We start from the raw sequence: 26,235 nt of genomic DNA, 5'->3' as shown, positions 1-26,235 counted from the left end.
TTAATTTGGTATCTTATCAAATCTAAAAATTATATGAGTAATCTTTATGCAAAATATGTGCAGTTAAATGTTTAATTAGATGTTAAAAACTATTTGACTTCAAAAATAAAACAAATCGCTTCAGTATTTGATTTTAATGTTTAGATTTTTAAAAAAAATTTTAATTTGTTTACTTTTTTTAATGGGATGTTAGAAGTTCTTATTGTATGAAGTTGATTATTGTATGGAATATATTTGATTGTAATCTATAATTGTAGCAATACACATGAAAAAAAATGAAATTGCTTAAAATATCTCTATGGCATGCATAGAGCTTAATCTGATAAAATAATCTTAAATTTGTTAAATCTGACAAAAAATGAAGTTATAAACTATTTTTGTTCCTTGCACGTTTGGATATTTTCCCCTCTTTAAGACCATATGTATTTTGTCACATTTTTGCACTATTGTTTTCAATAAAAATGCTATATCTTTGTTAAAACACAAGATTAAGCAATGAAATTTGTCTTATAAATGTACTTTCTGTAAAAGGAATCCGAATATGGCACTGAAAATCTACAAAAATTAATGTTTTCCAAATAATTTGTAGTAAATGCATGTAAAGATGTTGCAATACTTTAAAAATTCCATGTATGCATTTAAAAAAAAAAAAAAAAAAAAAACTGAAAGTTGAATTGTAATGCATTTTATGTACAAGAAACTAAAATTTAATATTAGGACTGTTTAAAAATGAATAGATTGTAAGATTTCTTTAGTGTTAATGTAAATTAACACCTTCTCTCACCTGCATCTCCAAAATGTGATTCTCCTTTTCTTTTAGGCAATTGCATATGAACACATTGGCAGAAATAAAATAAAAAAAATATAAATTTAATATAAAAAATTTAATGCAAAATAATCTTAGATTTTTTTAGACATTTTAGAGTTATACCTTTTTTTTTTAAATTTTTTTATGGAAAAGAAAATAGTTGTAAAACAATGTGTATGATGTGGGCTTGCCATTCTAAGTTAGGGTTAGTGGTAGAGTTAAAAGATTTTTTTTTTCAGAGTGAGACTTTTCACTCAGATTCAAGGTTAATGATAAGACAGGCTCAAGGGAGGCACTTTTAGGAGGTGGGCTTCTTACTTGGACCTAGATTTAGTGGTAACATATACGTGTATATACACACACACATGCACTAACTTTTCAAATTCCAAAAGTATTAAAACTGTTCTAAAAGGCAATAATGGCCAGGAAATTGGTGTCTATTATACATTGTTTATATCCCTCTCTAAATTCTAATCCTCCCCTTCTCCCAAGGTATTCTCACATAATCGCCTAAGAGTAGATTTTTTTTTTATTTTTATTGGCTGCTATAGTCATTTACTACTACAATTAAGTTTGAAAATTAAATATATTTAAAAACCAAAATATCTTGAAAGAAATTTTATAAAAGAATCAGAAACTACATTAATTTTAATCAATTTTTTTTTTTTTTTTTTTTCAAAATAAGCATAATTGACAAAACTCATTTATTTTAATAGCCAAGAGCTGACAGATGCTGCTGCTGGGGTTTATAGTACTTCTAGTTAAATTGTTTACTTTTGCTGAAAATGGGGTGCGGGGGTGAGCTATAAACATTTCGTACCAAAACAAATCGATACAGAATTATAATTTTAATGCATAAAAATAACAAAAAATTAATTACTCATTACTCTGGGTTTGAAAAATATTAAGAAAAAAAATGTTTAAAACCTATGTTGAACAAAAAAAAAAAAAAATGAATAAACCAATTTATTTTGTAATCCAACAGGGAGATTGTTTTTCAGATTTCATGACAAAATTTGGCACTTGTACAGTTTAATCAAGACATTAAGAAATGAAAATATCAAAGGTTATATTGTACGTATCCGTTTTAGACTGAAGATCTCAAAAAAAAAAAAAAAAAAATTTCACTTAATTTGATAAAGTAGTTCTTTTTTTTTTTTTTTGTTTTTTTTTTTACAGTGGAAAAACACATTTGTATGAGAGTGTGTTAAAGTCAGCCATCTTTGAATTTTTTGAACAGGCCACGGAGAGATAACTCAATTTAAAGCGCTGACAACCCCTCCCCATCTTTAATACTAGCTTTTCTTAAAAATCGAACCTTTTGCTTGACATCATAACAAATTGATTTTTTGCTGTAAAAAAAAAAAAACAAAAAACAAAACTACTTGATGAAATTTAGTGAATTTTTTTTTTTCTGAGAACTTTGTTCCATAATGGATACGTACAATAGAACTTTGTTTTTTCGGTATTTTCATATTTTTAATGTCTTGATTAAATTGTACAAGTACCCAAAATTCCTTTCAAGAGTCGTACTGAACTTAGAAACACCAAAAAAAGATCTGACAAAAAATGGCCCTTAAGATTCTTTTATTAATTTGCTCAAATCTTTTAAAATATATCATGTAGATTATTATTTATTAAAGTATGTGAAAGGTATTCATTTCCAAACAGAATGGTGGTATTTTGAGGACTTGAAAGTGCTTTGGGTTATGAAATGGCTATTTTAGTAAAACTATCTTGAAATACCCAAAGCGTTTTTATAGTTGTATATCACCTTTTTCTAATTTTCATATTTGTAGATATATTTGAGATCTATTTCATCAGTATAAGCTTTTATATTGCTTACACTTAAGCTTGTGAATGCTTTTTTTTTTAATTTTTTTTTTTTTTTAAATAACATGTTAGAACTATTTTAATGTCTTGCTCTTGGACGTTATTGAATTTGTTGATAGAAATTACCTGCGTTTTATCTTTATTTTTTTTCTGGGTAAGAATTGATTATTTGTATTTATCAGAATACTATTCTCATACTAAGTATTATTTTCGACAAAATTTCAGTCAATGTAGCCTCTGACCTTCAGGTATATGTTGATCTCGAGGAATCTGCATGAAATTTGGAACAAAACCTATTTAATCCCAAAAGGTAGCATGCTCTCTTTCCACCAGCCATGACTGAATAGAATTCCTAAGTAATTTGCAATTGTACATGGAGTGTTGCCTGTACTCTATAAGTAACTTTACAGCTGAATTTTATCTGCTTAGAATATTTTTAAGTATAATATGGACAGTATTGCTATTCAGTATTGAGTGGGAGGTCTTCCAAGGTAGCTTCCACAGAAGTGTGATTAAAGAAGTCTACTTTCATTTCATAATCAACTTAATCAAGATTAATCTATTAGAAGTTCAATACAATCTCCAATTATAATTGTTTATATGTATATATATATATATATATATATATATATATATATATATATATATATATATATTAAAGCCTGGAAACTAATGCATTTAGTATAAATCTTTGGTTCTTATTTGGACTTCAATCTAATAAAAAAAAATTTTTTTAAATCACTGAATGAAAATGTCACATGAGTTCACAATTCTAATTTGTGAGCCATTTCACATTAATCGCTTGAAATTGCTTCAATGATTTTCTTTAAAAAATAAAACTATTTGATCAATTTACATGATTTTTAGAATGAAATTTTCGTTGTGATGAGCATGTACATCAGAAAGATTTTTCTGTAGTTTTTAAGTTGAATTCTAAGTAAGAACAAAATTTATTAATTTATTTGAAATTGAATAAAATGTTAATTTATAAAATATTTCCTCAATATCGTGATTAGATTTTCCATGTTTTACATTGATTTTTTTTTTTTTTAATTATATACTTTGTATTAACACCTGGCATCTTTAAATTTTAAATATCTTTTAGTTTGGCTTCTAGTTAGTGATATTAAATTTTTCTCTACATATTTATATTTAATTTAGCTTTATAAATTTACTAGCAGGGAGACCTGACGTTGCACGGAATTGAATGATCAACAAATGTTTCTCATTCCCATATTTTTGTCATCAAAGTCTGTGAAATTGCCCATTTTTCAATTAAATCGATTGATTGCCTACTCTAGTTGGGGACTTATTGTGATGTGCCAGGAGGAAGCTTCACATGCCTCCTTACAATGACTTAGTTCACAATACATGTATTTTACATTGCACTGTAGAGAATAGCTTGATTTTATAAAATTATTTTTTATATATAATGGCTTGAATTAAAGTTGAACATGCAAAAGTCATCCTACTACAATTGTGCTCTTAACAGAAACATTCATTTCGAATGTGCCCCTGTCATATCAAAGAACCTACTGTTGATTTTGTGTCTGGTCTTTCTGCTTGTGTAGTAATAAAACATTTGTGATGTTCGGTTGTGTAAGGTGTTAACTTTATTCAAAATAGCTTGTTTCTTTCATTGGGTTATTTTGATTATTAATACTTATCGATACAAAAACTATCTAAGAACACTGCTAGTCACATAAAGTACCTTCATGTTTTAGTCCGTATGGAAACGAACTTGCACACAAAGTTCCTTTATATAATAGAGATAGATATTTTTTATCTTGTTTTAAAGGATGTAACTATTTAATTTTGTCTTTTTTCTTTTAGGCACAACAGAAATTTTCTAGCAGTCTAAAATCTTTGCAACATATTGGCTCATTAAATGGTAGAGCTTCTCCAAGTCTGCCACCAGGACTTATTCCCTCACAACACTTATTACAAAATGGTGGACCGCCCTCCCAGCTTTTACAAGGAATGCAAGGCCGTCTTACGAATGGGCATGGACCCTCACCAATACCAGGTGATTATATTTTTAAAAAAATTATTAACCAACTTCATATAAATGTTTTTGTTTTTTTTCTTTTTGACTAGGATTGAATTAATATTTCAATTTAAAATTAATTGAATCTTCATTGAAATAAAAAAAAAAAAAAATAAAAAAATTTTAAATAGTGGAAAGTAAAATGTAATTTTTCAAATTACAAAATATAATTTAATTTCTTAATTAAATTAACATGTATGCATTTTGATTTATTAAATTATTTTAATCTTTTTAATGTAAAAACAAATTGAATTTAATTTTAAAGCATTTAAACTGTCAGTGATAGTCATTTTTGGCTCTAAAATTATTAGCAAATTCTCATTAAGAGTAAAATTTTGGAAAATATTTAACTGTTTTATAGAATAAAACCTTAATTTAGTTCAAGTAATGCTACAGTGGTAATTGGATGTAACTTTAAAAATCGTATGACAAAAAACTTTTTCTCTCCCTCTTCCAAACCAAAATGCGTGCTTGTTTCCCCCCATCAACCCACCAACATGAATTCCAAAGAAAAAAAAAATCTGTATGTACCTATGACAAAGATATTATGATACACAAAATATTGTGTAAATTGACCATGTAGTTATATTTGTATAAAAATAATTTTTAAACAATAAAATTTTAGTAATTGTCTGTATTTTTGAGATGAGGTGTTTTCGTTGATTGAGATTGTCGGACTGACACCTTAACATCGTTCCTTTTCAAAGTGACTCAAGAGGAAGACAGTGAGAATCCAATCAGATCTGGATAAATCGTACAGACAAGAATATGAGAAGGTCAAAGAACGCCAAATCAAGCAGCTCACAAAACTCAAAGACCAGAGGAATGTAACATCAAAACACTGCTCACCTGTGAAAGCGGTCATCAACCTCAGCAGCCGCCAACTAAGTCAGAGGAAGCAGTACTAAATAAAGGTCTCAACTTCGCAATAACAACCAAATACATTCCATTCTTAGATATCATAACACACATGGAAGATATAGCCTTGAGAATCCAATCAACCCAAAGTGATGAAATAAGATGGAAAGTGAGACAAGTACTCGAGAAAGCCAAGCCTCCTAAATCAAACATCTCTCGAAGATAGGCTGGCTATAAGAACCCTACAGAGTGACAGCAGTATAATAATTCTGCCAGCAGACAAAGGCAATGCTACGGTGGTGATGGACATGTTGGAGTACTCTGAAAAAATGGCAGGCCTAATCGCAGATGGTAGCTACGATAAAATAAAAAAGGACCCAACTTTGAAAACCGAAAGAAAGCTGTTACAAATCCTTACCAAAAACAAGGAATACATCGCTCCGATGAGATATAGACAGCTGGTCCAGCATTACAGTAAGCTACCACATATGTACGTCTCCCCAAGATACACAAAGACGGTATTCCACTCAGACCCATAGTGAGCTGCCGAGGCTCAGTATGCCACCCACTGAGCAGGTACCTTGTGGATATAATAGACCCATTAGCAGGCAAGTCAGCAACACATGTAAAGAATTCTGCCCACTTCACGGAACTGATCAAGGGAGCACCCATCAGTACGAACCAAATGGTAAGCCTAGATGTGGTTAGCCTGTTCACTAAAGTCCCAACTAGTGAGGCACTAGCAGTAATTCAAGACAAACTAGCTGCGGACCTCTCCATAGAAGAGCGCACATGTGTACCATTGCCAAACTTAAATGGAAATGCTGACATTCTGCATAGAAACAACCTACTTCAGAATGGGTATTGACCTATATCGACAAGAGGAGGGACTAGCTATGGGCTCGCCACTATCACCAGTGATGGCGAACATATACATGGAATACTTCGAAGACATGGCCTTAGGTAAAGCCAACCATGTGGCTAAGATACGTTGATGACACCTTCATACTCTGGCCCCATCAGGAAGACATCCAGGCTCTCCTAGACCACGTGAACTCAATAAGTCCATCGATACAGTTCACAATGGAGAAAGAAAAAAATAACCAGCTGGCCTTCCTTGATATACTCATATCACGCACAGAGCATGGGTTTAAGACATCCGTATATCGCAAGCCTACCTTCACCGGACAATACCTTAACTTCAACTCCCATCACCCATACAGTATCAAACATGGAATCGCACGCTGCTTACAACATCGAGCAGAGACAATAAGTAGCAACACCATTACATACCACCAAGAAATGGTCAGGTTGAAGAATACCCTCCGTCGTAACAACTACCCCGATAGCATACTATCCACCAGACGTGTTAATAGTATAAGAGAGGAGAATGAAACCCAAAAACCTCCAACGGTCTGCCTACCATACATACAAGGCATCTCTGAAAAGATTCAGAATATGTGCCCCCTACAACATCAGGACGGTATTCAAGAGCGAGTCAACACTCAGACGACACCTGGTACGAGTGAAACCCCGCATGGAGAACATGACCAAGAACTGCATATACTCCATCCAATGCAGTTGCAGAAAGGTTTACAAGCGTGAAACATGCCGCCCCCTTAAAGTAAGGGTGGAAGAACACCAAAAAGCGGTAACTAAAGGGGAGACGGAAAAATCGGGTATAGCCAACCATGTCTGGATGGAGAGGAGGGACCATCGCCCCCTATGGGATGAAGTAAAAATAATAAACAGAGAGACCCACTGGAAAGTGAGAAAACTTAAAGAAACAGCTCACATGCTCGGACATAACAACCTACTGAGTAAACCAAGCATAGAGCTGAATGCAATTTGGACACCTCTGATAGAGAGAGAAAACCTTGAATAACAACATAGGTTTAACATTAACAAAAACCAACTAAGAATTTTCCTAGTGACATGGCAGTGGTCCTAGACTTTGTATCAAAGTTTAGTTACCCAAAGGTGCTGAGTTTAATCCTGAACGAAGGCAGTGAAAAAGTAACATTCAAAACAGAGAATCAGCAACTATGTCCCAGAGCCTAGCTGGAGTCCGAACACGGTACCCCCGTGATAATAATGAAGAGTTGGGTTCGAGACTCCTAACAAACGGTTCCCCAATTCGATACAAAACACCTGATGAAGTCCGGAGGACAAAACGGCCGAAACGTTGTGACGATAACAACCAAGATGAGGAAGTCAGTTTGACAATCTCAATCAATGAATAAAATTTCAGTTTAAATTATTTGGAGTAATCTCCCCTGTTCCTACAACTTGTTTTTAAGATGGCGCTGAGAGATCATCACTCTTTTAGTCATTTTTTTAAAAAGAATTTATTTAAAAACAAAACTACCTGATCAATTTGTGATTTTGGGTGTGTGATATATTTTCATCATGGCTAGGTACATCATAAAATTTTTTTCTTTTTTTCATGGTGGAGCAGTTCTAGACAAGCACCCAAAAATGAAAGTAAAGACTGTTGAATAACACTGGATTGGTACATGTAATTTCAAATAAATAAATTGATGATAAACGAACTGTTTACTTAATAGAATATTGATGTAATTGTTACCTTTTTTTTCATACCTAATTGTTTGTTACAACTTTAAAAATGAATTTGTAAATAAAATAAATATTTTCTTAGTTTAAATATTGAAAGATCAATTTCATCAGTGATTTATTTTAATTTTCTTTTTTTTTTTCTTTTTTTTCTCTCAACAGCGGGTATTCGTCTCGGTTTGAGTCGGAATGCTACTCCAACAGGACATTCTGCAGCTACCCAGGCTACCATTGATGCTATAAATAAAGCCAGAATGTCTTCTCCTTATCCTAGAGGCTCCATTGTTGGTGAGTTTATTTAAACTTAATTTTTTGTTTGTATTACATCAGAATACAAAGAATGGCTTGTGAAATTTGATGCCATTTTACATTTTTATATAGTATTAAATTTCATCCTTATTCAAATGTTTTCTTATGCAATTTCATTACTTATAAAATTTATTTTTTGATTGGAGTTTTCTGTTTTGCTTTTGTCAGTGGATCATTTTGTATTACCATGACATCTTAAAATTTTAAACGTTAAATTTTGGTTGTATTAGTAAATATATTCAAATTGTCAATTATTAGCTTGGCAAGTCAAATCAAAATTCGAGTACTTATATAGAATACTGACTATGCTGAAAAGTTATTTAGAAACCCATGCTTAAAATGGAGAGAGGAGGGCATTTTATAATTATGTACTTTCACTCGACAGATAAATGAAAATACTGTACAAATTGAACTTTAAAATCCTATCTAAAAAAAAAAAAATAAAAAAAACAAAAGTCAGTATTCTGCACACAAGTTCCCAAAGTTCCATTGCCATTTTCAAAAATATGGTCAAATACTTTAAATTAAAATGGTGATTTTTTGCTAGAAAAATGTTTGAATATATTGTATTTTAAAACTAGCAGGGGTACCTGACCTTGCCTGGCTGTAAAATATGCTAAATATATTTTAATTTATCCTTTATCCAGATTTCATATTACAAAGCCAATTCTCTAATGAATATCAGGTAAATGTTACTTTATGCTACAACAGAACACCGACCACTCTAATTTGGTTTTCTAGGGGTATTTGAAGTTGCTGACAATGAATCTGATAATCAAACCCGGCACAAATTTACTGTTTGCATGGTATGAACCCCTGGACCCTGTAACTATTTTGTGCTATTTCACCACTTTCGTTTATGCTACATGCGATAAGTTTCTTACTGAAATGTACGTTCAGGTGCACATGCGTAGTCACTGGACATTTCACAAGGCGCATGAATACATGGCGGACGTTTTAAATGACAAGTAATATTTTTCGTAAAATAAAAAAATATAGTTTTTACCTCATTTAATAGTAAAAATGATGCTCTTAGTGATTTACAAAAACATTTTTTAGAGGGGGTGTTCAGTCATAGAACTTGTACAGTTTAACAGGTGCTTCTGCAGTTTAATTTACCGTTTTTCCATAAGTAACGCGCCAATATTTACCGAGTAGAATACCGTTAACATTTCACAAATTCTGTGTTTACATTAGGCGATACGGGTAGGTATGTTCCAGGGACCAGGGGTTAATACTATGCATACGGTAAATTTGTGATGAGTTTGCTGACAACGAATTTGATAATCAATCTCGAATACCCCTAAAACAAATTAGTGGTCAGTGTTCTGTTATTGCTTAAGGTAACCTTTACCGAATATTATATTGTACCTAATATATACTACTGATTTTAAAAAGATTAAAAAGAATTAAGCTGGGTGCCATCGGCTAGAATCAAATATTTAGAACTCCAGCTGCGTTCCCTACCATTTGAGCTATCGACAGATAGATAAAAATTACACTTAAAACTATAAATGAATTTGCACATGCGCAAAAGTGATAGAAGTGTGTTCGCAAGTTGAAATTAACATTTTCCCTTTCAACTTGCCGACATTTCTGCATGTGTTATTCATCCAAACAAAGATTTTACTCGTTATAAACCATCCTTAGTGCATGATTACTGTTTCCTGTTAATTTTTGTGTTATGTGACCAATAGTTATCAGTTAAATATTTTCACACACACACGTTTCATTATTCCTGGTGAACCAAGTGCAAAAGAGATTCAGACAATTGCACTTAAGGGAACAGAACTTGTTTATATTGGACTTGAAAGCTACTATATTGTGTAGTCAGCCGGGAAGCAGGCCAGTAGAACAGTGTTCAACAGGCAAGCAGTTATAGGAAAAAAACATTGTTCATGGAATCTGCATTTAGATTTCAGCATGGATAATATGGAGGGGTTGTTAATAGTGGTTGCAGCTAGTCAAGTGGTTTTGTGAAAGTTTGGCAAGAAAGGGACCTTCAGTGTGCTTTTTTTTTTCTCCCCCCCCCCCTTTTCTTTTTCCTTGCCATGTTGTAGAGATGGAGAAAGAAGTCTGTTTGTAAAGAGCCGCACGTTGTATCTAGCAGTTGTATTTTGAAATGTTTGAACTGTGCGTAGGCAACGCGAGAATAACATCAAGGATGAGAGTTGATATAGAAACGTTTTAACTTGAAATACGTATCAAGTGCGCTTGAAAGACAAATCACAACGTAATATTAGGAAAATTTATTCAAATGAACACTTTTCTATATGAACTCTCATCCTTGACGTTATTCTCGTGTTGCCTATGCACAGTTCAAACATTTCAAAATATAACCACTAGATACAACACGCAGCTCTTTACAGACTTCTTTCTCCAACCTTACAACATGACAAGGAAGAAAAGGAAACAAAACACTGAATATGGAGTATACCTCTGCAATATGTGATAAATTTCAAACAAGTAAAATATTTGTTTATTCTCCTAATATTACGTTGTGATTTGATTTTCAAGCACACTTGATGCGTATTTCATTTTATTCAGATTAAAACGTTATTATATGAACTCTCATCCTTGACATTTTATATCTATTTATTTAATTGGTATTAGTTTTAGTTATAGTAGCTGTAATCATAGAAATTCCATACATATAATGGGTAACTGGCATTGCTATAGAGATTAACTGTTATAAAGTAACTTTTAGTTAAATACATAGCTAGTTTTCAGATTTTGTTAGTTTGCTCATTACTACAATTTCCTTGTCTCTCTGCAATACAGTTAAAGCATAATACTCTAAACATCTACTTGATATCTCTAATAGATTACAGTAATACCATTATGAAACTTTTAACACGCATTGAATTTGATGGTTTGTTTATTTGTAGCAGCAAACCTGGCAGCTAATTCTATGTTACAGCGTCCAGTTCCTCGATTTCCTGCCAATTTGCAGTGCCCTCCTAACCAACTTCGACTAGTTGGACCACCAAATCCCCACAATGTAAATGTTAATGGACAAAGGTTTGTAACTTTTCATATTCAAATTTGTATATATTTGATTCACTCAACATAACTAGCTCGAAATTTTGTTTGGAATGTGTTATAAAGCATGAATCTAAATTAGTTTGTTTTTTGTTTATAAACTAATCCAAAAATCATTCATTCCAATTCATAAACTCACCACATATTTTTAATTCTAACACCTCGTTTATGAAAAACTTATGTCAGGCGCACCATGTATTTTTAAATATTTACATATTTTTCAAATCGATCATCTTGAAAAAGTCCTCAAAGACTAAACGTTAAATATATATTTTTCATCTTTCATGGCGACACACAGGATGTCCCAAAATTAGCCAATTATTTGGAAATCTGAATTAGCATCAAAATAGTTAATGTTGGGACAGTGTGTGTGCGGCATAATCACATTGATATACGAGTTCTTGTCAGATCACTGAAGTTAAGCAACGTTGAGCCTGGTTAGTACCAGATGGGTAACCATTTGGGAATTCTATTCACTGTATGTGGTTTCTGCTTATTTCAGCATTTGTTTCCAGTTGTCCTAAACATACACTCCACTTGTCACTGGTATTTAACAATGTCGACTCAGGAGGTGTGGTTGGAGATTGCGCACTTCCTGCCACAAAAATTTCACGCGCAGACACCCTTATGGTGGGTATCCATAGTCTGTCAAAGATTAAAGGAGCCTCATGTATATATAATTAAAAGGTGTTTACCGGCTTTAAAACCTGTCAGCTTATGAAAAAAATGCTAACACTTTATTTAAAGAATTTCTAGTAAAATAGAAGGCCAATTTTAATTTTTGTAGTCGGCTAGCAAAATTCCCATCCCAGGGTGAGTTTTCTGCTAGTTAATAAAACTAATTCATCCAACAGAACAATTTTGCAACACTTATATCGTGAAACTCTTGCTCTAATTTTGATTACCCTTTCACTGAGGCTGTAGGATACTGACAGCCACTTAGTACTCACCTCAATAGGTTGACCAGTGGATGGTGATGCTTAAGCAGCTGATGACTGTGAAATTCAAAGGCTGTTAGCTGCCAAATTCTATTTTAGCCCTTACCTGTACTAGACTGATGGTCAGAGAGGCTTGATCCAATCAATCCTCTAGTGTCTAGTCATGCCTAGCTCTATCATATATAACACATAACGGCTACCTCCCCCCAATCCCTAACTAATGCCACTGGCTATTATCCCCAAAATAACATAGAAAACAGTGGCTGAGAGTCTACCTATTTGGAAGATCAGATGAACATGGCTGCTCAGCATATCCAATCTGATGGAAATGGCAAAGTGAGTGTTAAAGGAAAAATATATATGTACAGAACTCCGGGATACAGCATTAATTCGTTCTCTGGTTAGGATCGTAAAGTGAAATCACTGCATGGTGGAGCTTAAGCAAAATTTTATACAATACATATTAAAAATTAGTAACAAAATACAGTACAGTATATAATCAAATAACATAAATAGCACCGTAAGGTGGAGCAAATACTGTAACCAGGGTCTGGAAAAATATTGTATTGCACATTGTAACCTGAAAAAAAACATCCTGGAGTTCTACTGTGTGTGTGTGTGTGTGTAATATATATATGTGTGTGTGTGTGTGTTCCATGTAGTTTCATCGAAGCAAATATTTCCTTCTCATTATGTTTAAACTTCAAAAACAAATTTTGTATGAACTCTGATTTAGAAATTGAGTATGGAAATTTCTCTAATTGTACTTGGGGCAACCAATAAAACATTGATCAGAATATTGCCATTCTGATTCAAGACACATTCTTACAAAATCACAAACATGTTAAAAACTCTAAAATGGAACATCTGTGAATCTCTATTTTATATTAAAACTAGACTACCCATGACCCATTGGGTTAGTATGTTATATTAGCTATGGAATTCATGTATGAGTATGATACTTGTGACGTAAAGAAAATAGTTTTTTTTTTTTTTTTTTTTTTTTTTTTTACATAACAGAAACATTTCTATGAAAGTATATTAAAATGAAAAAAAGAATATAGATAGATTTCTACGAGTCGTTCTGTTTATTATTGATTATTTTTGAAAAAAAAATTTAGTTACTGGATTATTAGTGGTTGGTCATACTTATAGGCAAATGTGCACTGAACAGATACCGTAATACTTATAGTTAAATTCAAATTTTGATATATCTGCTTTTTTATTTTTTTTTTTTATTTTACATTGTTCATCTTTGTATTACGTTTATTTTAAACCCCCATTCCTACCATGTTAGATAATAATTTCGAAATAATGTTAATATTTCGGTGCGCAGGTCAAAATCTGCAAAAGAAGCGATTTGTGTTTATTTGTTTACGTTATGGGTTAGTGTTTATGCGCGCATGCGCAACCGGATATCGTAAACCGAAAAGTGGGTTTCATACATCGTTACAAGGTCATTTGAGTTTTATAATTATATAGATTTAAAAAAATATCTTGTATTCATGAAACAATGTAGTAACCATCACCAAAATTTTTCAAGGGGTGTCTAAATGAAACTTTTCCTGTTCTCCATGGAAAAAAATAAAGTCTGAATTAAATTAAAAAAAATAAAAAAAAGGTGTCATTGATGTTAAAAGAATCGAGGAAATATAGAATAAATAAATACCATATACATTCTAATCTTCACTGCAAAGTTCCAAAAATAAAGACTGAATATGAAATATAGGTAGATCAGTATGTACTCAACCATCAAATATCTTTCTCAGATAAGGCCAGTATCTTTCAAATCATTATCTGCTAAACTATTGATGACAGATTAGAGCAAATGCGTTTTGATGATTATTGAAAATTGGATTGTGCCCTATTTTAAAGATTTTTTTTTTTTTTTTAAGGCATTGATCATGACATTATACATAAATACTATATACAATTTTTATTTAATAAATCCACAAGTCTCATTTGAACATTTTTTAATTACTATTTTTCTGATAAGGACTCCATTACAATTTCATAGATTATGTGAATATAATTCCTATATTTTTCAGAATACCACATCCGGGAGATAATGTTAGGTTCCACAGAGCTCCTCCTCATTCAGTGAGACAATTCAACAAGTAAGTTCACAAAATTTGATTTGGTTAACGTAAAATGATTGGTGTTTCTACATTGTAAAAACAAAAAAAAAATTGAATTGGAAGACAAATGGTACCTACATAATTGTCATGTTACAATTGAAATAAAATTGTGCAAATTTGCTTTTTTTTTTTATCTTGTATTCAGCGTTCTGATAAAATGACTGTTTTAAAATTATTCTAATTTAAGCGATTAGATAGAACCAAAAACAAATCTTTAAAATTATATATAAAGGTATTATAACGAAAACTTGTTTGAAAATACATCATTTGAAATCAAAATTAAAAATTTGGCAAGAACTTTCTTTAGTCAATATAATAAATTTAAGTTTTACTTTATTTACAATTTTACAATTATATTTGTTAGCAGAATACTTGCCTGAATTTAATTTTGAGGGTCATAAGAAAAAAGTTATTAACTATGAAACATGGCTGCTACTAGAAGCAGTGACTAGGCAAACCAGTTTCTCCACTTTATTGTTTTTCAGTATTTCTATTGGGAAGCAATTTATTGAAATATAAGACCTTATTGAAAAGTATACAATCTATATATAAAAGTGAAATTGTCTGTGTTTGTGTGTACACTTCCCTACCAAATTACTGTTAAGTTTCAGTCTACCGATTTGAGATTTGACATAAGGGGTATTGAGATTATGGAAAGTCTTTTTAATCAGTTTTTGGCCAGAAATTTGGCTGTCAAGGAAATAATTAATATTAAATGTTTTTAATGATTTTATGAATATTTGTTGGAAAGTGTATTTAAGACGCTGAAAATGTACTTTTTTTCTTTTTTTTTTTCTATATATATATATATACATTTGTTTAAATGCAACTACGTTTCTTTTTCATATACCTTTATATGGCCTAGGTAATGCCGGGTACCTCTGTTAGTTTGAATTGAAATAAGTTTAACATCAATTATTTTCTATAAATGTAACAGCAAAAAGCAGACCTAGAATAAGTGTCTGTTAGGACATGGTAATTAAATCAATGTTATAAATTGAGTATCAAAGGGAACGTGCTATCATTAATATATGTATAGGGGATTTTAACTGCAGTAATGTTTCGATGTTATTTAAAAAATTGTATAACTGAACAGTTTTCTAGTAGTTGAAATAAATGCAATTAATATGAATCTCCAGTTTAATGCAAGAAGTGTGTGTGTGTGTGTGCGCACACGCGCAAAAGCTTAATAAAATCTAAAAATTATGGGATCTACTTTTCCAGCAAAGTTGGATATCTATTTCTGAGAAGTGGTACTGTAAAAAATAATTATACCTTTTAAGAATCTTTTGGCAGGGGTGAATGGAAGGACTTAATTGATAGAGGTTGAAAGTGTTTATCATCTTTCTGTCAATATGTATTTCAAAGAGCCATTTTGTTGGAATGAATGTAATATCTTTTAAATGGGGGAATGCACTGTACGCATAGTTTCACGAAACATGTTTTGGAAAGTGCTGTAAGTGGTAAGAGTAATAGATTTGTTTTGAAAGTATTTAGTTATTTTCCTATTGAAACTCTAGTTGCAAATATAGATTTTTATATATATATATATATATATATATATATATATATTAATCTATTGTACTAAAACAGAACTTGTCACTGTCTCGAATGTTAACGTTATGTCATTTCTAGCGAACTCTGCCATGCAAACTGATATTCATAGCCTGCCTATGAATATCCTTTTGCTTACTACTTTCTTCTGCAAATAAGAGGCATTCTTTGAAACTGAATGGAATAAGGAAAATCTTTAATAAATATCTTGTAAATTCTAGTTCACCGAGTTTAAATTTAATTTCTTGTATTATTGCTCAATCTTGAATATTGAGCTTTATCATCTGATTACGATATTAATGTTTATAGTTGCTTTAAGTTTAAAGAAGTATTATACTCAGTAAAAAAAATTTGGAATTATATAATGCATAAATGAATAATCTATGGATTGAAAAAATAATCCAGAGACAAAATGAGACCTGGCAGGATTTGAATATGTTACTCAAAATAGATTTCATCAACTTTACTGTTTTGAATCTGATAACTAACAGTGGTTGGAATAATACCCAAGTTTTTTTTAATTTTCTGAATTCATATTTTATGAAATTAAAATCAGGGTAACAGAATCTGATGTGACGTCTATTGTATATTAATTTTTTTTTCCATGTAAGATACAAATACAATTAAGATTTTTATTATATGATGGCTGAAATTTGTGTATTCAAAATTTAAAAAGATGTTTTGGGATTACTAATGTTAAGATTTTTAATGTTTATAATGTATTCAATTTTGTTGTTTTAGCCAAAACCGAAATCATTTCCATCATCAGCGTGGCAGAGATTATAATCGTGATAGATCCGAAAAAATGCAACCTATTGATGAGTATGCTGGTATCATGACGCAGAAAGAGAAAGACTGGGTTATAAAGATTCAGCTGTTACAACTACATACGGATAACCCTTATGTAGATGATTATTACTATGTGGTAAACAACTTTTTTCTTAAATTAAAATGAAATTTAAAAAATTTTTCATGCAGTTTATTTTATGATTGCTATTTATCAGAAAAAATGTAATTTGAATTTCTGTTTGCATATATTTCGTGAGGAATCCTCAATTTGTTTTACATTTCTTTTTTTTGTTTTAATCCTCCCAGATGAGGTTTCATAATTTGTGCATTCATTCTTTTTATAGACTTCATGGTTGTTGTTTCACCACGTTTCAGCCAACTCCTCTTCTCCGGCCTTCTTCAGGCCAGGTTTTTTGGTGAAACAACAATGAAAATGTGGATAATTCTGGAAAAAGAATGAATGCATTTTGGTGTGTTACTCAATTTTTAGAGATTGAGTTTCAAACTAACCTGCCAAAACCCATCCTTATCTTAGGTGCTATCAGATCAAGCAGTCTGGAGATGCTAGCTTTATGATATAAAATGCATTAAATATTGATGCTATTGTTTTTCTTCTTCTTTCTCTTTGTAAAACTCAATCATGTTAGTCAAAGTCAAAAACCACCAAATCAAACCAGACATAAATATTTGAAGATATAAATAACTTGAAGCCTAAAACCTTTTTCCCAAATTACTGAATTCAACATTAAATAACCAAAAGGAATTAATGCCATAAAAGAAACACCCAAACTATCTTTATTAATTCCTCCTGAATGTTCTTTCTCGTTTCCCTTGTTACTTCAACTGTTTTACTTCTACTAGCCTAAAAACTTTGTTTGTGATTAAATCAAAGAAGTCTTCTGTTCTACACACATCTTAAACTCTCCAGATTCCTGCCAGTTATCATGTTCGGTTTAACATCTGTTTTACACGCTGGCATGTGTTTGATGACCTGAACAATCCTTATCACTTCCTTGTGGTTTCTCTTGTCCACTGACTCTGCTAACTCAACTGTCTGTATCTAAACCCAAGCACTCACATATTCTTTTAATCAGACCAACAAAATTTTGACTATTAATGTTAAAATATCAGTTTTTCATTTGTTGATAACTAAATTAAGATTAAACTTTAATGTGTTTATAAATTTAAAGAATAAATGCATACTATTATATATTTCAGTATCTTTCTACTTAATTTTAAAATTTTTATTCACAAGTTCTTTGATATTTATGAATACCCCCCTCCTACTCCAGATTACCGCCCTGTCAACGGGACTGTAAAATATGCTGACTGCCTCCCTACAGTGAGTAAAAGTCTTTCAATGGGACCACCTGTTGGCCATAGGTGGCAACCCGTGATTCCTTAGGACAGAATACTGGTGATTGAAGGATTGAAGGGGGTCAGGGTTAAGAACCAACATATCACTTTGGCCCTTACTTGGGCTTGATGGGCAGTTGCAGAAGGCTGATCTGATCAATTGGCTAGTCATGACAAGCCCGAACATCAAGACCCCCCCCCCCAAAAAAAAATTAATTATGTGCAACTTCACTCCCAAAACAAAACAAAAAAAACAAAAAAAAAACATACTGCTACGTGCAAGAAAATGTCTTGGGGTAGGCACACAACATATATTGGAAAAAAATAAAAGGAGTTAAGAGAAAAAGGAAATAATTTATTGAACAGATAAACAATGAAAATAAATATTAACAAGAAAAAAGGGGGCAAGGAAGGTAAATCAGGTTTTTGGTTAAACTAGCTTTTTCGCAGTGTAATAGCGGCGTTTGATAAATAATATATTACTTTGGTCAGAATATAAGACCAGAAAACCAATATTTACTAAGAGTCCAGTTGTTTGTGATGGTGTTTGCAATTGACTTGTTTCAGGAAATTCCTTACCAGATTTTATCTCAGGAAATATGCCAGTCAGAAATAGTTGAAACATCACCCCAACTTGGCATTTCTTGTCAGAGCTGATTAAATAACTGATGTTATTATGCTATTAGCATCTATTTATAATCATGTGGATTGGAAGCTTCTGGAATTTCCAAATCAGAACACCATCACTTCGGAACCTTTTGGAAACCCAGAAAAAAAAAAAACGTCTTTCCTTTCTAGTTTTAGATCTCTTCAGAAATGATGAAAGAAAATACTTCATATGGCTTTCATAAAAATCAAGACCCCATCCAGATTCATACACAGAAAGTGAAGATAAAATCTTCCCTGAATATGTAATTGCAAGACAATAAACAAATAACCAGAATATCCTCATCCCTAATCAAAAAAATTATTAAAAAAAACCTAAGCACAAAGCAAATTAAAAAAAAAAAGATAAAAAAAACAGTACCTTACTTATACAAGTATCTTCCAGAAATGGTGCTAAAAAAAATTCTAACATGGACAAAGTTCCATGATATAAATCACAAAACCTCAAAAGGAGTCATCAAATGTCCTGAATTAAACAATGCTCACTAGAAGAAATAAAAGCAAACCTAAAAATGCCAAAAAGTTAAATACAAAAAAAATTAGAATAGAAACAAACAGTAAACACATACATATTAACCTTCCACACTCCCATATCAGCAACTGAAATAAAAATTGGAAATGTTTACATTAAAGTAGAAGCATATATCCCCAGACCACTTTGCTGCCTAAACTGCCAAAAATTCAGCCTCTACAAGTAATACTGCACCAGAAAAACATACAAAATGTGGCAGCAATGAACACCAGGAAACAGAATGCCAAAGAAACACAAAATGTACAAACTGTGGTGAGAACCATACTCACCTCTCTCCCAAAACTGGATGAGAGAAAAAAGAATAAATGAATTAAAATATACAAAAAAGAAAACCAGAAACATTATTGAATTAGCCTCCATGACAAAACCAGTTATGTGGGTGCAAGCAAAAATAAATAAATAAATAAATAAAAATAATAGAAAATACGAAACTTGAGGGGAATCACTACTCTAATAAAGACCTTCCAAGAACTAGTTGAGGCATTGAGGGCCACCTGGTAGCAACTACCGTCAACTGAAGCTGTACTTGAAAATAACGCACAAACTCCCACCAACCAAACAAAATAAATCGAACTGGCCTTATAAATTCATAATACTTTTTTAAATAAAAACAAAAGTAAAAATTTTATCTCTCCCAAAGATACTGTATCCATAAATGAATGGCTGAAATGGCATGCTTAAAAGTGTAATGAAGTCGGAGTGCTGTAATATTGGTATGAATTGGACCAAACATTCAAGAATTCTGGATAAATATGCCAGAATAAAAATTGTCACATACATAAAAGTAGAACATTTATATGAGTAATCTTTTTTCTTTGCAAATATGGGTGTTGGTAATGTATCTATCAAGCCAAAAAATGCTGTGATGCAACTGAATATTTCATTGAAAATAATCAATGATATATGTAGCGTTCCAGGCAGTATGTCACATTTTATTAATGATCCAATCCGACTTGATTATCCTAAAAAAATCTTCCAGATAGCTTGTTTCTTTCAATGCATACTTATCTATGATTCAACCAGAAATAAGTTTTGTACAGCACAATCATGTTGACACACCGGTTCTCGCCAGATCACCCAAGTTAGGCAACACTGAGCCTGGCCAGTACCAGATGGGTGACCATCTGGGAAAGCGAGGCCCTGTATGTACTGCGAGATAAAATACCAAGTTAAGAAACTGGCGCTGTCTATCCTTCTCTCGAGGGTAGATGGGGCTCGCTTAAGCCATGGTAGGCATCCCATCTAGTGATGATGTCACAATAAAAATACCCTTGATAGCCCTGGTGAAGCATCAAATATTCAGCTACCGACAAGATTTGAATTGCACTACAAACTCATGTAGTGAGTTCAATCTCGGCTGCGGCCGCGCTGGATGGAGAAGTAAGTTTCAAAAATCTGTTAGAGCAAAATGTGTTCTTCAAGCATTATACCAAATATCATAGTAATGGATTAGTATCCTTTCTAATAATAAAGTGACTTCCATTTTCAATCATAGTATTGGCCAGGCTCCAAACTGTAATGTGATCTGTAAATGATCATTTTTATATTGTGGGGCAGATTGACATTGATTCGGATTCATTTTCTCTTTCACCTGTAACTGAAACACATAAAAGAAACACTTGAAACTTGGTTTTTTTTTTTTTTCTTAACTATTGATCTACTTTTTATCTAGAAGTTGCTTCTGGTTATCATCAGAAACCACTTAAGAACTCTGAGCCTACTTACCTGTACTAAACCCTCATGCATGAAATGGCTTTTAGAAATTAACTTCCAAAGTAAACTATCTGTGCCCAGGTCTAGTATTTATCCCTCTTTTTCTAGAGTTCACTTTTAGATTTTCTTTGGCTTTCCTCCTGCCAACTAATCCTGCTACCTCAACTGTCCTATAGCTACTAACTAAAGAATTCATCAATCCTGTCAATGTGACTAAACAGTATCCTTTTATGCCCACATTTCTTGATACTGTCAAGATTTAATCTTCCTCTGAGGTCATTAGATCTTTGAGTTTTTGACTCTCAAACATATTCTTCATTATCTTATGTATGACTTCAACCTAAGTAACCTTTTATATTTGCCAAACTTTGAAAGCAATATATTAACTGTCAAATAATGAAACACAATGTGCCATCCGAACATAACTGAACATGTTAAATGTTACGTTTCAAAATCGTGCAGAATCTATCATTTTGGCTGTCTTTTTTTTTTTTTTTTTTTTTTCCAGAGATATACTTTAAGAAAAACGACTGAAGAAAGGAAGAAAAATAAAGAGAATGACAAAGATGAGCCAAAACTAATAATTCCTGCTTTGGCGAAGATAGAGACCAAAGCGTACACTCCAGGTACATCATTTTCACTTTTTTTTTTTTTTTTTTTTTTTTTTTTATTATTATTATTACATTTTCACCCCAAACAAGGCAAATTGCCACTTTGGTGTAGGGGGCTACTATCAGGGGCAACAACTACTGGGGTACTATGTAGGGATTTGGGCAGCAAGGTGTCGGTTCACGTTACACTTGAACTTCTGCACGTCAGTACTGTTGGGGAAGCAGGGACCTGGAATGGAATTCCAGAGTCTTGCGGTTCTGGGGAAGAAACTATTGGAGTAAAAAGATCTTTTACATCTAGGGATCTCTACAGTGTGGGGGTGGGATCTAGTAGCCTGTCGGGTTTGTCGAGGGTGCTCGCGTCGTGGGAGCACAAGTGATTGCAGTTCGTCAGAGCATTCACCACTAAAATACTTGTAGAAAAGGCAGAGGGATGCAACATTTCGTCGATGGGACAGAGGCTGAAGCTTAGATGCCAGTTCAGGGCCTATCAGGTTTGTGACTCTCTTTTGAACCTTGTCAAGGAGCGAGAGACTAGTAGCAGATGCACCATCCCAGATGTGGCACAATACTCCATACATGGGCGAATGGTGGCCTTATAGAGGTACAGGATACTTTCGGGTGTTAGTAGTTTTCTAGCACGGTAGAGAGAGCCTACCTTTCTTGCAGCAGCCCTGGCAATGCTCTCAATGTAATTGTTCCAACTCATGTTTCCTGTGAACGTTAGGCCAAGGAGTTTGAAAGATGGACTCTCAGATAAAGAGTCGTTGGCCATTGCTATGGGTGGTAGAGAGGGTTTCTTGTAATTATTGAATGAAACTAGTTTAGTCTTGGCAGCATTTCACAATTAGTAAAAATTCATGAATTATGCTTGAGATTTTTGGATTTGAAGATTAATTATTTGTATTATTTGATGGTATTAATACATTAGTTTCCGCTTTTGTCTTCATACATGGCAATCTACTCTTGTGAATTAAATAACAGATTTTTATTTGCAGACTGTTATCCCCATCTTCATAGTTGTTGTCTCAGCGTTTTGGCCCAACTATTCTGGCCTTCGTCAGGTGGTAAACCGCGACGGGATAGGAATACCATGTCTCATAACCGTATCCTCAGTAATTACTGCTTTCCATAGTTGTTGTCTCACCACGTTTTTGGTCAACTAATCCTCTGGCCTGCTTTTGGTAAGGATTGAAACCACTATCTTCAGACAATACTCACCTGAAACCATAAATATTCAATGCCTCTATCCACTGCCCCATGGGCTTAGAAAGCCAAAGGAATAGTTGTCCAAAATATTATGAGACAACTATGAAGATGAGGATAACTGTCCACAAATAAATGAATATATAGATTACTCATCTCAAAGGATTCCAATAAAAAAATGTAACAGATTTAGTTTGGAATTATGTACAGATTCTAGAGTTGAACAAGAGTCACCTGAAGAGGTTACATCGGTCAAAAGATTGAGAGAATGACATAAAAGATGAGAACTGTAGTTCAAGTAATGCAAATGAATGCTTGTTGGCATGAAGATTTTGACATGATTTTTTACTGGTTAAAAATCATGTTGGTTGGAACTGGTAAATGGGAAGAGGTTGAAAGAGGTAATTATAGATGGATCAAGTTCTGAAAGTGATTGGGAGAGTAATTATGCAGCAAATAAGTCGGATAAGCATAGATGAAATGCAATTTGGTTTTATGCCTGGACAAAGTTACAACAGGTGCTATATGTATCCAAAGACAAATGCGAGAAAAGTACCTTACTATGTATTTTGCTTTTGTGGATTTAGAGACGTCTTTTCTGGTAGACTTTGCATAAACTATGGGCAGATGAGTTGTTGATGAAGGTCGTTCAGAAAATATACAGAATGTGTTTTAATTTGTGTCTTAGTGTTGTCCAGGAAGTTTTGTATGCTGTATGTTGATGATTTAATATTGTAAAACCATAAAGATCTACTTAAGTTAAGGACTTGGAGGAATGTTATGGAATGTAAGTCTGAGAGTGAATGTTAAACACCAGTGATGATCAGTAGGAAAAGTCCAAAGAAAATAATTCCTTTGTTCAGTTTGTGGAAAGAGTGTTTTGTTGTTTTTTATTTATTTATTTTATTTTTTTTTGTAATACTTGTAAGCATTGGGTATGCAAGGAAGAGCAGTGGAATTAATGGCTGAAAGGATAACCAATTTATATTCACAAACTTTAAAACAATGGTGATGGGTGAGAACTTGGATGTGAACAAAGTATAACTTGATGGAAAAACTATTCATGTGGTCAAAGTTGTTACCTTTGTGATACCATTGGAGCATAGGGTAGAGTAGGGAACTTCTGCTATTACTAATTAGCAGATTTACTCTGGCTACCAAGGTAAGTGTATGCATTGTGATGAAATCTGGCCACTTAAGAGTTGAGGATATGCATTGCATAGAGAGAAATTATAAGAATGATACAATGGATGTGTAATCTGATGAGCTCAGAGGGAAATTAAACTTAAACAGTATAGAGATGTGTGCAGAATAGGATTTTGATGTTATGTAACACCTGTCCTCAACCCTCACTGGCCAAGTTTCACTTCCATACATCGTCACGCGGCATACACATTCCCTTGGTTAACAGTGGCAACACTGTTGGTTACTAAGATTAAATTCAGGGAACTCCTATTTCATCCTTAAATATTTGATGTGGTGTGAAGACAATTAAGGTTCTTGTTATAAACTTCATGTCATCTTTGTGATTTCGAGTTAATGCTGTATTAATAAAACTACCAAATATGATCTTGTTTGTTTCTTGTTTTATAGATAACTTATATATACTGAATTAGGTATTTATTGAAATCAAATTTAAGATAAAACTAAAACAAATGTCTAAAAATCCTCTTTAAAATATATATATATATATACTTGTAAACATGACTATTTTTTAACATTTTCTTAGCCTTCCACCACAATATATGCTAAGAAACCTGTTTGCTAATTACTAAAACTGTTTAAAACTGCAACTTTGAATTTTTTTTCTTGCTATGTTATTTTCATTTTTACTATTGTATTTATAGCTCATTTTGAAGGCTCTCTTGGTCGTGTGTCTACATCCAGTGTACATAACCCTCGACAGGTTATAGATTTAGTTTCTGTGGGACATAGTGATGACCAGGTTGGAAAATCTTCTGGCCGTGATGTGTATAAGTATCGGCAAATGTTAATGGAAATTGAAAAGGTAAGCTAGAGTCTTAATTTTTAAGTAATTAATTTCTCCATATTTTCTTTGATTGAGAAGATATTTAATTTCAGTTTCTTTACTTTTTAGGCTTATGTTCTACTACTCGATATCGATGATATAGAAAAACGGGTGTTGGCGTTACCAGATGAATCCAGGTATGCGTTTTTTTTGTTGTTTTTTGTTTTTGTTTTGTTTTTTTTGTTTTTTTGTTTTTTTTTTGTTTTTTGGGGATTTTTTTTTAAGAAACATAACACTGGCCAAAAAAAAAAAAAAAAAATTGTCATGGTGCCTAAGATGTTACAAATGTTTTTGCCTAATTTGAGGGCACTGATTCCAGAAATGCTGTCACTTTTTTTCTGCTATTGTATATCCCCCTCTCTAGGAAGCTGATAGCTACAATAAAAACGGGCAAATCGAAGAAACCATATTATATAACTTTAAGACACATTTGGGAAATCACACCAAAATATTCATAATAAAAGCTTGAAGTTGTCAATACTAAGCAAAAGCAATCATAATCCATAAATTTCAGTTTTACGGATTTTCGGGAGGGGGGGGGCTTGATAGACCAACAGTAGTCTGCAAGCATGGTGGTATCCCAACCTTGATAGCGAACTTCCATGTCGTTGATGTCTTAATGGAAGCGCTCCCTTTGTTCATTGCTCACATCACATAGATTTTCTGGAAAACGGGCAAGGTAGTTGTGCAAAAAATGTAACTTGATGCTCATATTTGCTGGAGACTTAGCTGTTATGTTTCAACAAATTCTTTATAGTTAAACACCTTTATTTTCCTAAGAAGCTTACTACATTCGTACACGCCATCCAGGTACTCAATTCTGCAGGATTCATAAAATTACAGAAATTTGTCATTCGTTAAATTTTGAATCTGGGGTTCATAAAAAATTCCAGTTTTTAATTTCTCTATTGTTAGGCCTGAAATTTCATGCAAATATATTTGAAACAATTGTCATCTTTCTTAAGAGTCTTCACAAACTGTTTCATGATGCCAAGCTTTGTGAAGAAGAGGAAACACAATTTTGGAATGCTCCACTGAAGGAGAAGCCAGAACATTAAGAGAGCCAGGAATAATTTTACTGAGCACAGGCCTATCTTTTTTTTAATCTTTATCCAGTGCTCTGTTTTTGTTCTGCTATCTCACAAACACAAAAAGCAAGGAAATTTTGTGTAGCCACCTTGTAGCCCGAGGAAAAACTCCATTTTCAAATCAACGCATATGATCCATTAGTG

General features: G+C 32.6%; 1 protein-coding gene across 2 annotated transcripts in view; it reads left to right on the top strand.

Annotated features, from left to right (window-relative positions):
• LOC145286138 (uncharacterized) overlaps positions 1-26,235 on the top strand; it is a 99,733-nt gene that overhangs the window by 61,090 nt on the left and 12,408 nt on the right. The window contains exons 8-15 of one of the 2 annotated variants that reach the window (XM_080134859.1): positions 4,475-4,667; positions 8,283-8,408; positions 11,318-11,450; positions 14,458-14,526; positions 16,843-17,026; positions 21,666-21,783; positions 24,822-24,982; positions 25,073-25,140. In XM_080134859.1, the coding sequence (XP_079990985.1) occupies positions 4,475-4,667; positions 8,283-8,408; positions 11,318-11,450; positions 14,458-14,526; positions 16,843-17,026; positions 21,666-21,783; positions 24,822-24,982; positions 25,073-25,140 (1,052 nt within the window). The remainder of the gene's footprint in view (positions 1-4,474; positions 4,668-8,282; positions 8,409-11,317; positions 11,451-14,457; positions 14,527-16,842; positions 17,027-21,665; positions 21,784-24,821; positions 24,983-25,072; positions 25,141-26,235) is intronic. The other variant, XM_080134860.1, reaches the window with a different exon arrangement.

This window comes from Euprymna scolopes, chromosome 10, assembly GCF_053919585.1.
Source record: "Euprymna scolopes isolate OS-2025 chromosome 10, ASM5391958v1, whole genome shotgun sequence".
NCBI lineage: Eukaryota > Metazoa > Mollusca > Cephalopoda > Sepiida > Sepiolidae > Euprymna > Euprymna scolopes.
The sequence above is the reverse complement of the archived record's forward strand: the minus strand, read 5'-3'. Positions and strand labels throughout refer to the sequence as shown.